Raw genomic sequence first — 13,867 nt, 5'->3', positions numbered from 1 at the left:
CCCAGCTTTTTTCCTTCAAGATATATTGATGCATGAAGGTACACAGCTGTGAAGGTCATGGTATTTTGGTAAAACAATGTTTGCTGAAGAGAAGGATAAGCCACCCCAATCAGTAACCCCTCCATTCAACACACGACAAAGCCCTAGACATCTCAAACTGTAGACAGAACCAAAGAGAACCTGGAAAAGCATTTTTATGAAAATGTGTCTCGATCCTGCTGCCCTTCGAATATTTTGGGGTTGGTTTAATGAAGTCAAATAGACTGTGCATTCTGTAAGTGCAGCTGCTTCACAGCTTAGTAAATGAGGTAAGGCTTCACTTTGCGAAGAATACTCAATCACATACAAGTACAATTTAAAAAAAAATGCATTTTCAGTTGTACATGATTGAAGTCATCAGACCTTCTTATGTAAGATGAGCTCTAGCATGGACATCTCACCTGTGCAGTAGGGTGAACAAGTACTTATGTTTTTACTCATTAAAGTGGACCTTAACTGTAGAAACTGTGCCTAAAAAGGCAAGCAGAGGGTAACGGTTTAATGGGCTAATCACCAGACATTTTTCCCCATTACTGGCTTACTATACTTTGCTCTGCAATGTGTGTGGAGGCAGGCATCTTGGCAGCAAATCAGGGCTTTGCTTTCTTGTGTCATAGCTGCCTCCCTGATGACTTGTGTGTCATTATTCAAAAAGCAGCAGGGGAGGTGCAGAAATAACAGATCAACAGAATGAATGGTGGTAGCAGGGAGAGAATTGCTTTGCAGGTCCTCAAGTACAGCTTTCCCACCAGTAAGGACAACAGTGAGCAGCATGGTAGTGCCATCACCAGATCTAACTCCAAATTTCTTGAGCATAGCAAACACAAACAGCAGTGCTTTAGATAGTCTCACAATGCAGAAATACAGCTATGAGGTTGATGAACCAAGGTTCGAAACTACACTGCTATTTTTAAGGTGGAATTCAAGGCAAATGGTCAACTTAGATACTGCTTAGGCACAATTAACATTTCCAGATTTTTCCTATAATTGCCTTGTACACACGACCAGTTTTCCAGTCGGGAAAACTGCCATGACAGTTTTGGCCTGGAAAACTGTCCGTTTGTATGCTCCATGGCAGTTTCCCCGACAGGAAAACCGCCAGGAATCCTGGCGGGAAAAATGAAAATGCATTTTTCCTGCTGGGATTCCCAGCTGTTTTTAAGCCAGCGGTTTTTCTATGGGGAAAGCCTGCAGTGGAGCATACACACGGCCGGGTTTCCCGACCAAAGGTCTCATGGCAGTTTTCCTGCCAGGAAAAACGGGCGTGTAGGGGGAAAATTCTACCGAGCAGGTTCTCGGTTTTCCCCTTGGGTTTCACCCGGCTGACTTTTTACCGCCGGGAAAAACGATCGTGTGTACAAGGCATAAGAAAACAAATCTTTGCTTTTTGAGTCAAGATATAAAAATTTTCCTTTAAAAGACTTACCTGTAATATGGTAACTGACTTGCCGATTAATATCAGAAGTGTCATCATCCCAAGTACTGAGTATTGCCACCACCTCCCCTGGAGCATCACTTTCTTTTATAGATCCTTTGTACACTTCCTGCTCAAAGACTGGACCATTGTCATTGACATCTGTGATGGTTACTGAAACAATGGCAGAAGAAGAAAGGGAAAGTGTTTCTCCAAGATCAGATGCTACCACAGTAAATGTGTAGGTTGGATTTTTCTCATGGTCTAGTTCCTTAAGTGTGCTGATCCAGCCATTATTTGAATCAATGGTAAATGTTTCAAGGAGTTTGCCTTCTTCCCTCTCAGAAACAAGGCTGTACGTGACTTGTCCATTGGCTCCCCAGTCTGCATCAAATGCCTTCACCTGCATAACATTAGTCCCTATAGGCATACCCTCCATTATTACTGCCTCATAGTGTGTGGCGTCAAAAAATGGTTTATTGTCATTCAGATCCAAGATCTTAATTTCCACATCAACGGTTATTAAGATGTCCACTTTATCTAAAGGAGCACTGGCTGATACTTTGAAATGGAACACTGGTGTTGTTTCATGGTCAACCTTTTTGTCTAGTTTTAACATTCCACTCTCTTTGTCAATGATAAAAATATTATCCTTGTTATTTTCAGGAAATTCACCATTGACTGTGCTGAACAGGGCATCTTGGACTGGGGTGAGCTTAAAGGAATCTATGGTAGTCCCTATGACCGTATCTTCTGGCACTGAAAATGTGTACTGATGCTGGGTGAATGTAGGTAAAACAGTTTCTGAGGGGACAACATGAATGTACACAGGAATAAGAGAGTGTTTCATTGGAATTCCACCATCAACAGCTTTTACGAAGAAGGAAAGCACCGTATTTTTCAGTTGGTTAAAACTGCCCTTTGTAACCATCCAGCCATTGTCTGGATCGATTTCGAGAAGGTCGGCTACAGACACAGAGGCCTCACTGTAAAGTGAGTAAGTAATTCTGGAATTTGCTCCATCATCTGCATCAAAGGCTTGGACCTGGGTGACAAGGTGGCCCTTCTCCACGTCTGCCTTAACACTTGCTCGATATTCAGTAGCTTTAAACTGTGGAGCGTTGTCATTTTCATCTACAACTAGAACTTGGACTGTGCAGAAGGCAGCTCGCCCTCCACCATCCAAAGCACGCAGAAATATATTGATGTCCTGCTCAAGTGGATTTTCTCTGTCGAGTTTCTCTGTTGTAACAATTTGCCCCAAAGAGTCAATGTAAAAACGATTTTTGGCTACGTCGTTAATTATTGTGTAGGTAACTTGCCCATATATGCCTGAATCGCCATCGGTTGCTTTGACATAAATGACTTTAGTTCCAACAGGAGCATTCTCTCTTACCTCAGTCACATAAACACTTTGTGCAAATACAGGACTAAAAAGATTTGCTCCGAGAATCTTTATGTGCACCTGTGCCGTACTGGTAAAGAGTCCATCGGAGACAGAAATATTTAAACTGTGCATTGGCTCCATTTGTTGTTTGCGGTGACTAGATAGAGTGATGACACCACTTTTGCTATCCATAACAAAGTTCATGCGATCATTTCCAGAAAGAATGCTGTATTCCAATCTATCAATGTCAGTGCTGTCGGCATCGGATGCTTGGACGCAGGTGACAAAATGTCCTCTTGGTGCAAGCTCACTGACGTAAGACTCATAAATCAACTGATTGAAAATTGGAGGGTTGTCATTTAAATCTGTTATGTAGATTGTAACTAGCATCTCGCTGCGGAGTGATGGGAAACCATTGTCCGTTGCCCGGATTTTCAGGATGCTTTGCTGTGACACCTCATGATCTAGTAGTCTAGCTGTGAGTATTAAACCGCTTGTGCTATCAATATGAAATGAATCAGTGTTGTTGAACATGTCCTGAACAATCTGATACCTTATAGCTTTATTATTGTCAGAATCTGCATCTGTGGCGACAACTTGCAGGACCGGTGTCCCAATTAAAGAGCTTTCTGAAAGGGTTGCATTGTATGATGAAAATTGGAACACTGGAGGGTTGTCATTGACATCATTGACACCAATATCAACAATAACCTCAGCCCGTGCGCTGGTAAGTGAGTCACTGGCTCGTACAGTCAACTTAAAGTATGGGTTTAATTCAAAATCCAATGGACTCACAACACTTAGCACCCCAGTGTCAAAATCTATATTAAACTGGTTAAATGGATCTCCATCCACTATTGTGTAAATAATTCCTTGCCCTTCTGGGCTTGTGGCATTAATACTTAATATGGGTGTGTTTATTAAAACGTCTTCATTTACTGTAGCCGTATAAAATGCCTTATCAAATACTGGCATGGCTTTGTTGACAATAGTAACTGGAAGCTCAATAGATGCCGATAGAGGAGGATCGCCAAGATCTTTGGCAATTATAATTAGTATGTACTCCAAGTTGGAGATGTCAGAGTCAAACATTTTCATTAATGTCACACTGCCATTCTGCCTGTCAATTTCAAAATGTCCATAGTCATCTTCCAAATAAAAGGTTAGCTCTCCATTTTTTCCTTTGTCTTTGTCTATGGCAGTTACTTTGTAGATAAGAGTCCCAGGTTCAGCATCAACCTGTACAGCAGCATAATATGGAAGACCTACAAAATATGGAGCATTATCATTTATATCTTCAATATTGACCTTGACAACAACCCGTGCCACGCGGAGATGATCTAATTCCCGACTCGCTTCTACTACCAGCTCATAGACCTCCTCTTTTTCTCTATCAAATGGGATTCCTGTGGTTTGGATAACTCCAGAAGTGGATTTGATCTTAAATTTATTTCCTGGGTTCAATATTGTATATTTTATGGGCTCATTGAGGCGATGACCCACTGCATTCACCACAGCAATTTTTGTAACATTCGTGGTGTTTTCTGCTATAGATGCTGAATAAAAGTCTTGGGTAAAATGTAGACCACTGTCCATGGCTTCTTTTACTAATATGGTTACGATGGCAGTGCTATAAAATTTCCCATCTGATACTTTGACCATTAGCATGTAATGATCTTTAGATAAACTGCTGTTTTTTACAGTAATCACTCCACTGTTAGAGTCAATTACAAAATGATTCAAGTTTCCTTCAGTTAGGGTATAACTCAGCTCTTGCGGAATGGCTAGATCTGGATCGCGTGCACTGACCTGTAGGACTTCAACACCAGCATAGGTTGGTAGAAGTAACGTTGTTTCAAATACTGCTTCTGTAAATACCGGAGGGTTATCATTAACATCACTTACATCAATAGAGACTTCAACTGGACTTTCGGCAGTGAGTTGGGGACTTCCACTATCTCTTACATGCACATGAAAGTGGAAATATGCTATGGTTTCATGATCCAGATAAGCTATAGTCCGTATCGCACCAGTGCTGGAATCCACAGTGAAGTATTTTTTGGCTGTTGATTCGACAATCTGGTACACAAGCAAGGCGTTCTGGTTGCTATCAGCATCGGTTGCTCTTATGACCAATGGAGATTTGTCAGAGTTCCGAACTATGCTGTTGATCGGGGCTGCTTCACTGATACTACCAATATATTGGGAACTGAGGAACACCGGTGCATTGTCATTTTGGTCAAGAATCTGGATATTAACAGTGGTGTTGGATGCCATGCCTGCCATGTTTGTAGCTTGAATGATGAGCTGGTAAGATGGTATTTGCTCATAATCAAGTGCTTTTTGTGTCGTTATAACTCCAGAATAGGGGTTAATTGTGAAGGCTCCTTCAGAATTCCCAACTCTGATCTCATAAACTAGTGTGGATTGGCTTATTGCTGACACTAATACAACTGGTGTTCCTACATCCACGTTTTCTTGAACCTCAGCCTGGTACTCGTTCTGCGTGAACTTTGGGTTGGAATTGTCAGACAAAGATAGTGAAATCCTCACAATGGCAGCAGCAGAAAGAGGTGGACTCCCACGGTCAGTTACTTTGACAGACAGCACAAACTGACCCATCGTGGACATGTCTGGTTCCTTGGCAACAGTGATGATGCCCAATACTGGTTCAATTTTAAATGTGTTGGCAGTGTTACCTAAAAAAAAAAAAAGAGAGAAAAAAAAAGTTTCAGCATTAGATACATTCAGCTATTCAAATTTGTGTCACTTAGACACATCAATTTCTATATCATGATCAGTACAGCTCTAAAACACAAGGACACTCTGTTACAAGATGGATAGCAGGCTACTGCGTGTCACCCGTATTAGATGATTTGCTTAGTGAGGTGTGAAGGATCAGGTCACTCATGACAATTTGTTACAGAGCTGAACGAGTGGCTTATTATTTGCAATTACAATATAAAGACACATGTGCATGGTACTGGTAATACTGTACATGTGGTGTTCAATAGGTACTTCTTAAATTAATTTAACTTATTATTTTTTACAGTGAGTTAGTTTCTTTTAGACATGCACCCTTTTTCTATTGCTTAGTGCAGCAAAGAAAACGTGTGTATTGCTGTATCTATAATACGGGGCAGGGGGTTTTAATAACCTACCAATTTCTTGTCAATGCAAATGACTTTCAATATTACAGTAGCCATACACAGCTCAATTATGTAATTTAGCCCATTAAATAACGTAGATGGAGGAATTTCCACTCCTGGCTATTGTATTCAGACAGCAAAACAGTGACTGGATTTGATAGAATGCAGTCAATGACTGGCCAGTAATGTTTCACTTGACTTTGCTGAGCTGTGTGGTACTCATGGCACAAGTTTCAGCCAATTCAACAGGAATTGACCAAAACTGGAGATGTCTATGGTTGTAAAGAAGTAATGTAGCTCCAATAGGAAGCCGACCAAATTGAAAGCAATCATAAGAGGTCACTGGCTCACTATTCTTCTGTCTGACCTCTGCTAAAACCACGTCTCCTGAAGGTACCTGTCCAGTATAATCGGACTGTCAATGAAAGTCACTTACAGTTCAACAGAGTCAATGGTTTTTAAAGTGGAGTTCCCTCCAAAAACGGAACTTACACTTTTCAGGAATCCTACCCCCCACCGGTGTCACATTTGGCATCTTTTGGGGAGGGGGAGCAGATACGTGTCTAATCCAGGTATTTGCTCTCATTTCCGGGCATAGATAGCCGCGGCTATGTGTGCAGTGCCGCTGTCTCCTATGGAGAGATCTGATGAAAACGGACAGCATGTCCATTTTCATCAGATCTTACCCGATCCAATCCGCCATGGACGGATGGCGACATATCGCCATCCATCTGATTTTAGCGGATCGGATTGGGTCACATGTCAGCGGACATGTCTCCGCTGACATCCGGCGCTCCATAGAGATGTATGGAGCGGCCATTCAGATCCACCAACAAATATGACAGGCGGACCTGAACAGTCCGACCGTGTGAAAGGGGCTTTAAAGGGATTGTAAAGGTAAATTTAAAAAATATATATCTATTTTCAATAAAAACAAACAAACACACACAAAAAAAAAAAAAAAAAACAATACAAATATCGTACATCTTATGTCCTTGTGAGCTGAGCCTAATATCTCTTCATAAGTCTCTGAAAGAGGAAATGTGAAAAAAGTCTGCGTAGCCTTAAAACTTAAAACAGCTGCCAAGCGTGGACTGTGTTGGGAAATAAATAAAAGGAATTCAGAATCCGATGGGGCATTAATATAGAACTCCGGGGAACCAGAAGTAGTATACAGGGCAATGAAATCCCTGCTTCAGCTCCTCGCTAACTCTCTACTTTGTCTGACTCTTATTTTTTTAAATTACACTTTAAAAAAAAAAAAAAGTGTCCAATTGCACAGACACAGAGGGAGTTATTACTGTACAGAGACATATTCACTACTGGAATCTGAGCTGAAATTTCATGTACAATGTCTACAAGATAAACTAGCACTGTGCTGGCAAAGCTGTATCAGGTTCAGTTACTGATCGCTGCTAGTGTTGAGCGGAATACGCAATATTCGATTTCGCAATATATCACGAATATATAGCCGAATATTCGTGAAATATTCGCTAAAATCGAATATTCGTGATATTTAAAAAAAAAAAAATTGCGAAATTTCGCTAATGCGAATTTATTGCGAACATTTTGCAAATTTTTTTTTTTTTCTGATTGGCTCTGATGCAAAAGAAGGGCGGAGAAAGTATTCTCGAATATTCGGAAATCGAATATTCGGAATATTTTATCAAAAAAAAAAATGTTGTGAAATATTTTGACAACTGTGGTAGGAGAACTCTGATTGACTCTGATGCAAAAGAAGGGTGGAGAAAGTATTTGCGAATATTCGGAAATCGAATATTCGCGAATACTTTCTCCACCCTTTTTTTGCATCAGAGCCAATCAGAGTTGTCAAAATCTCGCAATCAATTTCACATTCGCATTAGCGAAATTTCGATAAAATATCACGAATATTCGATTTCCGAATATTCGCGAATACTTTCTCCGCCCTTCTTTTGCATCAGAGCCAATCAGAGTTCTCCTACCACAGTTGTCAAAATATTTCACAACATTTTTTTTTTGATAAAATATTCCGAATATTCGATTTCCGAATATTCGAGAATACTTTCTCCGCCCTTCTTTTGCATCAGAGCCAATCAGAAAAAAAAAAAAAAAATCGCAAAATGTTCGCAATAAATTCGCATTAGCGAAATTTCGCAATTTTTTTTTTATATTCGGAATAGCGAATATTGGCCGCGAAATTCGAGATATTCGCGAATACTCGAATATGCCATATTCGAGCCGAATATTCGCAATACGAATATTCGTGAGCAACACTAATCACTGCCATGTAGTCTCTGGTCTTTTTAAAAGTTTTTTTAACAAGTGCATGAATTAACACCTATCTCTGCATACATTTTTTTCATATGCAAAAACATGCATTTGAAAAGGTTGTAAACCCTTACTGAATTTAGCCCTAACTGTCCAGGGGAGACATAATACAGACCCAAAATAAAAGAGAAGTATCAACATTTGTAAATTGTATGACTCAGTGCTGCCCCCTTCTTACCTTGCTGCCCCAGGCAAGTGCCTTATGCAGAATAATCAAACTGCATACCAGGAGCGAATCCCAAAACGTTTTATTTAATCCAACCTCCCAGTCTCATCAAATTTAGACAATTGTCATTAGTACTTTCCTTAAATTTTGAAACGATCGTAATCTCTGTTTATCTCGCCCACCCGATACATCCCCCCCAGACCACAAAGCGCATCGCTTGCTGTGACATTTAGAAAATGTCAGTGATTTCACAAAATTTGTCCAAAGTGTGAAATGGAAACTGTGAAGTCGAAGTGTTTTCTGATAACATTTGAAGATACAGAGATCTGAAGTAATTAAACTTTCAAAAGTTCATTGTGCAAGCTGTGAGACATCTGCAGAGCAATAAAAAGAATACAATTTGTCATTTGGCTTTAAAAAAATAATAATTTTGTGTATTAAAAAAGAAGCACGGTTTCATTTACACAAAAGCCTACAGCTGCTTCCTCATAGGCACGCACATGATTTTAATAAAAATTAATGTTTTTTTTTTCCTACTGGACGGGGCTCTGCACCCAGCTGAAGCAAAAGCTGTGATGTGTCGGGCCGGCTGATGATTACTATTTATTATCCGATCTTTTTATCTCTTATGGTTATCCTGCAAAGCTATCTGCTAAAAGAAAAGTTTTATTATGGATTGGTTTGCACAATAGTCTCTGCAGGAAACCCACTATATGCTCGTTATGTATTCTTAGGCCTTGTACACACGAGCAGACATGTCCGATAAAAACGGTCCGCGGACCGTTTTTATCGGACATGTCTGCTGGGATCTTTTGGTCTGATGTGTGTACACACCATCAGACCAAAATCCCCGCGGACAGAGAACGCGGTGACGTAGAAGACACCAACGTTCTCTGACACGGGAGTTCAATGCTTCCACGCATGTGTCAAATCAATTCGACGCATACGCAGGATTTCTGGGCCAGCGGACATGTCCGATGAGTCGTACTAACCCATCGGACATGTCCGACAGACAGGCTTCCAGCGGACAAGTTTCTTAGCATGCTAAGAAACTTTTGTCCGCTGGAAACCTGTCCGCTAGGCTGGAAAAATGTCCGGTAGGCCCTACACACGGTCGGACATGTCCGCGGAAACTGGTCCGACGGACCAGTTTCAGCGGACATGTTCGACCGTGTGTACAAGGCCTTACAGTTTTTACACAGGCTACCTATTTTTCTTTTAAATAAATAGTTCTTGCCTTTTAGCTTTTTCTCAGGCAGGATTTCCATGGCTAAATGCAGTTTTTTTTTCTGTTTCAATAATTTGTATTCAAGTTTAAAAAGTAGCCAACGTTCAATAGTTATGCCCACGCATTGACAGCTATCACACAAGTTAGCCCAAACATTTGCCAAAGAGGGAATGTAAACAAAGAAGAAAATGAGAACTAACACTGCAGCAGAGGGCCTGTTTCATAAGGCTGCAAGGGGCAGGGGTCCTGAGAAGGTACCGTATACAGAACTGAGGAGAGAGGCAAATTGGAACTCAGGAGGAAGTGAACCATAAAGGTGGCGCTAAAGAAAGAGGGAGTGCGCACCTGACAGGAACGGAGCCAAGGAAGACTAAGGCCTTGTACACACGACCGAACATGTCCGCTGAAACTGGTCCGTCGGACCAGTTTCCGCGGACATGTCCGACCGTGTGTAGGGCCTAGCGGACAGTTTTCCGGCCTAGCGGACAGGTTTCCAGCGGACAAAAGTTTCTTAGCATGCTAAGAAACTTTTCCGCTGGAAGCCTGTCCGTCGGACATGTCCGATCAGTACGACTCATCGGACATGTCCGCTGGCCCGAAATCCCGCGCATGCGTCGAATTGATTCGACGCATGCGTGGAAGCATTGACCTTCCGTGTCAGAGAACGTCGGTGTCGTCTACATCACCGCGTTCTCTGTCCGCTGGGATTTTGGTCTGATGGTGTGTACACACATCAGACCAAAACCTCCCAGCAGACATGTCCGATGAAAACGGTCCGCAGACCGCTTTCATCGGACATGTCTGCTCGTCTGTACAAGGCCTCAGGAATGCAAAAAAAGAAGGTGGATCAGAGGGTCAGAAATCGAGAAAAATAATTGAATGGTAAGGGCTCGGGAGCATCGGGACTGCCAGGCAAGTTTCTTTCAACACTTTTAGTGAGCCTGTCCCAAGTCTGTCCTCATTAAAGGTTCACCCTAAAAAAAAATCTAACATTACATTCAGCTCACTACTAGATCTTTTTTTTTTTTTTTTTGCCGTACATACCTCGTATAGCTATTTTCTTAGCCGGCTTCCGGGTAGTGAATTGCGCGGGAGTGGTCGTTCCTATGCAGCAGTTAGTGATTGACGCGATGACAAACACTACCCACCCCGTCGCATAAGGAGCGTCACGAGTTGCCAAAAGTCAGCACTATACGGCGCCTGCGCACCGACGTTCGGCTTCTTTCGGCAACTCAACTTGTGACGCTCCTTATACGACGGGGGGGGGGGGTAGTGTTTGTCGTCACGTCAATCACTAACTGCTGCATAGGAACACATAGGAACGCCCACTCCCGCGGGATTCACTACCCAGAAGCCGGCTAAGAAAAATAGCTATACGAGGTATGTACGGCAAAAAAAAAAAAAATCGATATACTGTCAATGTCGAGACTGAGCTCAATGTAATGTTAGAAAATAGTTTTTAGGGTGAACCCCCGCTTTAACATACAAGGCAAGAAGCCCAGCTTCTACACTTTTAACCCTTTGTTAGGACAGATAGTGATCAAATCTTGTTACAATTGGCAATGAAGATCTGCCTGCACAGTACAGACAGGATTAATTATGGCAAATGCAACTGCCCAGCCCTCTCCTAAGCAAGGGGGACTACCTGGGATTTTTTATTCTTGCTGCAGGGTTAGGAATACAGCATCTAAATATGGTAAGCTTCATTTTTTTCCCCTTTTAGGTTATGGTATGTGACTGGAGACATATAACAAAGATGTAAAGAAGTAGGTGTTATCCCAATTTCGCTGCAAAAGTGGAAACTCCTCAGTGCTGCCTATCAATGCCCATCAGTGCAGCCCTTTCAGAGCTCATCAATGCTGGTTTATCAGTGCCCATCAGTGTTGCCTATCAGTGCCCATCAGTGCTGCCTATCAGTGCCCAATAGTGCAGCCTCATCGATGCCTCCTCATCAGAGCCCACCAGTACTGTCTCATCAGTGCTAACTCATCTGTGCTGCCTATTAGTGTCCATCAGTGCAGCCTTTTCAGAGTCCAACAGTGCTACCTTATCAGTGTTGACTCGTCAGCACTGCCTATCAATGCCCATCAGTGCAGCCCTTTCAGAGCTCACCAGTGCTGCCTTATTAGTGTCCATCAGTGTTGCCTATCAGTGCCCATCAGTGCTGCCTCATCAATGCCTTCTCATCAGAGCCTTGTCAGTGCTGCCTGTCAGTGCCCATCAGTGAATAAGAAAAACTACCTGATTACAGAAACAAAGAACATTTTATTTTTTTTCCTTTTCAAAACCCTTGGTCTTTGTTTCATTTGTTTAGCAAAAAAAAAAAAAAACTGGTGGTGATTAAATATCAACAAAAGAAAGCTCTAACTGTCTCAAAAAAATGATAAAAATGTCATATGGGTACAGTGATGCATGACTGCGTAATTGTCATTCAAAGTACCACAGCTCTAAGGCTGCATTCACACCTGAGCGTAGGTCGTTCGGTCGTTTTTTCGCGCGTATTCATGCTTATTTTGCGCGTTTGCATACAGCGTCGTCCGACGTTTTTTATTTTAGCCAATAGGATAAATTATCATCTTTTCATCACTTGTTGCTATGTTGGTAGATTTTATATATCGTCTGCCTGGGTAAAATGTTCTATTGATTAAAGCGAAAACGCCCGTAGCAAACGCTTGTTTTTTCTCGCTAGTCGCTTGAATCAAGCGTTTCCATTACTTTCAATGGGAAATAGAAACGCAAAAAAAAAAAAAAAAACGCCCGATTCACGCGGCAAAAAAGGGTCCGGAACTTGTTTGAGCTTCAGTCGTTCGGCGTCAGGCGTTTTGGAGTGGAGATGTGAACCATCTCTATAGGGAATAATGTATTTTTTTCCCCTCTAGCGGTTTTGAGCGTCGCGCTTCAGGCGACAAAACGCTCAGGTGTGAATGCAGCCTTAAAGCTAAAAATTGGGCTGGGCAGGGAGGGGGTGAAAGTGGCCAGTAAGCAAGTGGTAAAAGGAGTTAAAATGAATGTCTGCAAGGTAGACAGACAGAATAGTGTAATGATTCTGTTAAAAAACGAGTAAATACCTTCATCTATATCACCTCCGGCGTTCTAGTTTCTGTTCTTTCATTCACTTCCTGGTTTGCGGCGCTCATTCATGTAAGAACTCCCCCAGCAACAATAGACCCCATCCCAGCAACACTATATCCCCCCAGCAATATTAGATCCCCCCCAACAACAACAGATCCCTCACACAACATTTTACTCCCCAGCAGCCAGCATCATAGACTCTCCAGCACCCCTTGCCATTACATAAATTCAGGGCTGGAGGTGCCGGTGACTTGTCAGTATTGTTCCCCTATCCAGATGGTTCCTGTAAGGACTGCGCGGAAATCTCCAAACCTCGGCCGGCATCCAGGCTCATTCCTTGACATCCCTGTGGATTGGAGGATGTTAAAAAAAGAGCCAGGAGGCCAAGCGAGCGGAGCGAGCCGTCCGAGCGAAGTGAGGACGTGAGGCCGACTGGCCACTTTCCTCAAATTCCACGTCGCCCTGGATGCCGGCCGAGGTTTCCGTCGGCAAGGATTGCGCCTGCGCAATCCTTACAGGAACCATCCTGATAGCCGGAACCATATTGGCAGATCATCGGAACTGCGTTCCCCCTGAAAAAAGGCCCTGGTTATACTATAATTTCTACTGTGTTGGCTGCCTAATAGAATCCAATATTATTTTAAATGTCAATTTATAAAATTAATAACATTGGCCCAGATTCAGGTACTTTTGCGCGATATTTGCGGGGGAGCAGGGCAGCGATTTTGCCCTGCGCCCCCGCAAATATTTTGCGCTGCCCTCGATTCACGGAGCAGTAGCTCCGTAAATTGCGAGGGCGCGCCGGCAAAATTGCCCGGCGTAAGCGCGCGCAATGTAAATGATCCCGCCGGGGGCGGGAATCATTTAAATTAGGCGCGCTCCCGCCCCGAGCGTACAGCGCATGCTCCGTCGGGAAACTTTCCCGACGTGCATTGCGGCAAATGACGTCGCAAGGACGTCATTTGCTTCAAAGTGAACGTGAATGGCGTCCAGCGCCATTCACAAATCACTTACGCAAACGACGTGAAATTCAAATTTCACGTCGCGTGAGCGGCGGCTATACTTTAGCATTGGCTGCCCCTACTATTAGAAGGGGCAGCCT

At 42.6% G+C, this 13,867-nt stretch overlaps 1 protein-coding gene across 6 annotated transcripts in view; it reads right to left on the bottom strand.

The window, feature by feature from the left end:
* The window catches only part of FAT3 (FAT atypical cadherin 3), a 573,478-nt gene that overhangs the window by 167,492 nt on the left and 392,119 nt on the right, over positions 1–13,867 (bottom strand). For all 6 annotated transcript variants that reach the window (XM_040340131.1, XM_040340132.1, XM_040340133.1 and 3 more), the window contains one exon: positions 1,466–5,539. In XM_040340131.1, the coding sequence (XP_040196065.1) occupies positions 1,466–5,539 (4,074 nt within the window). The remainder of the gene's footprint in view (positions 1–1,465; positions 5,540–13,867) is intronic.

The sequence above is a fragment of the Rana temporaria genome, chromosome 2 (assembly GCF_905171775.1).
Source record: "Rana temporaria chromosome 2, aRanTem1.1, whole genome shotgun sequence".
Lineage (NCBI taxonomy): Eukaryota > Metazoa > Chordata > Amphibia > Anura > Ranidae > Rana > Rana temporaria.
This window is presented reverse-complemented; position numbering and strand designations above follow the sequence as displayed.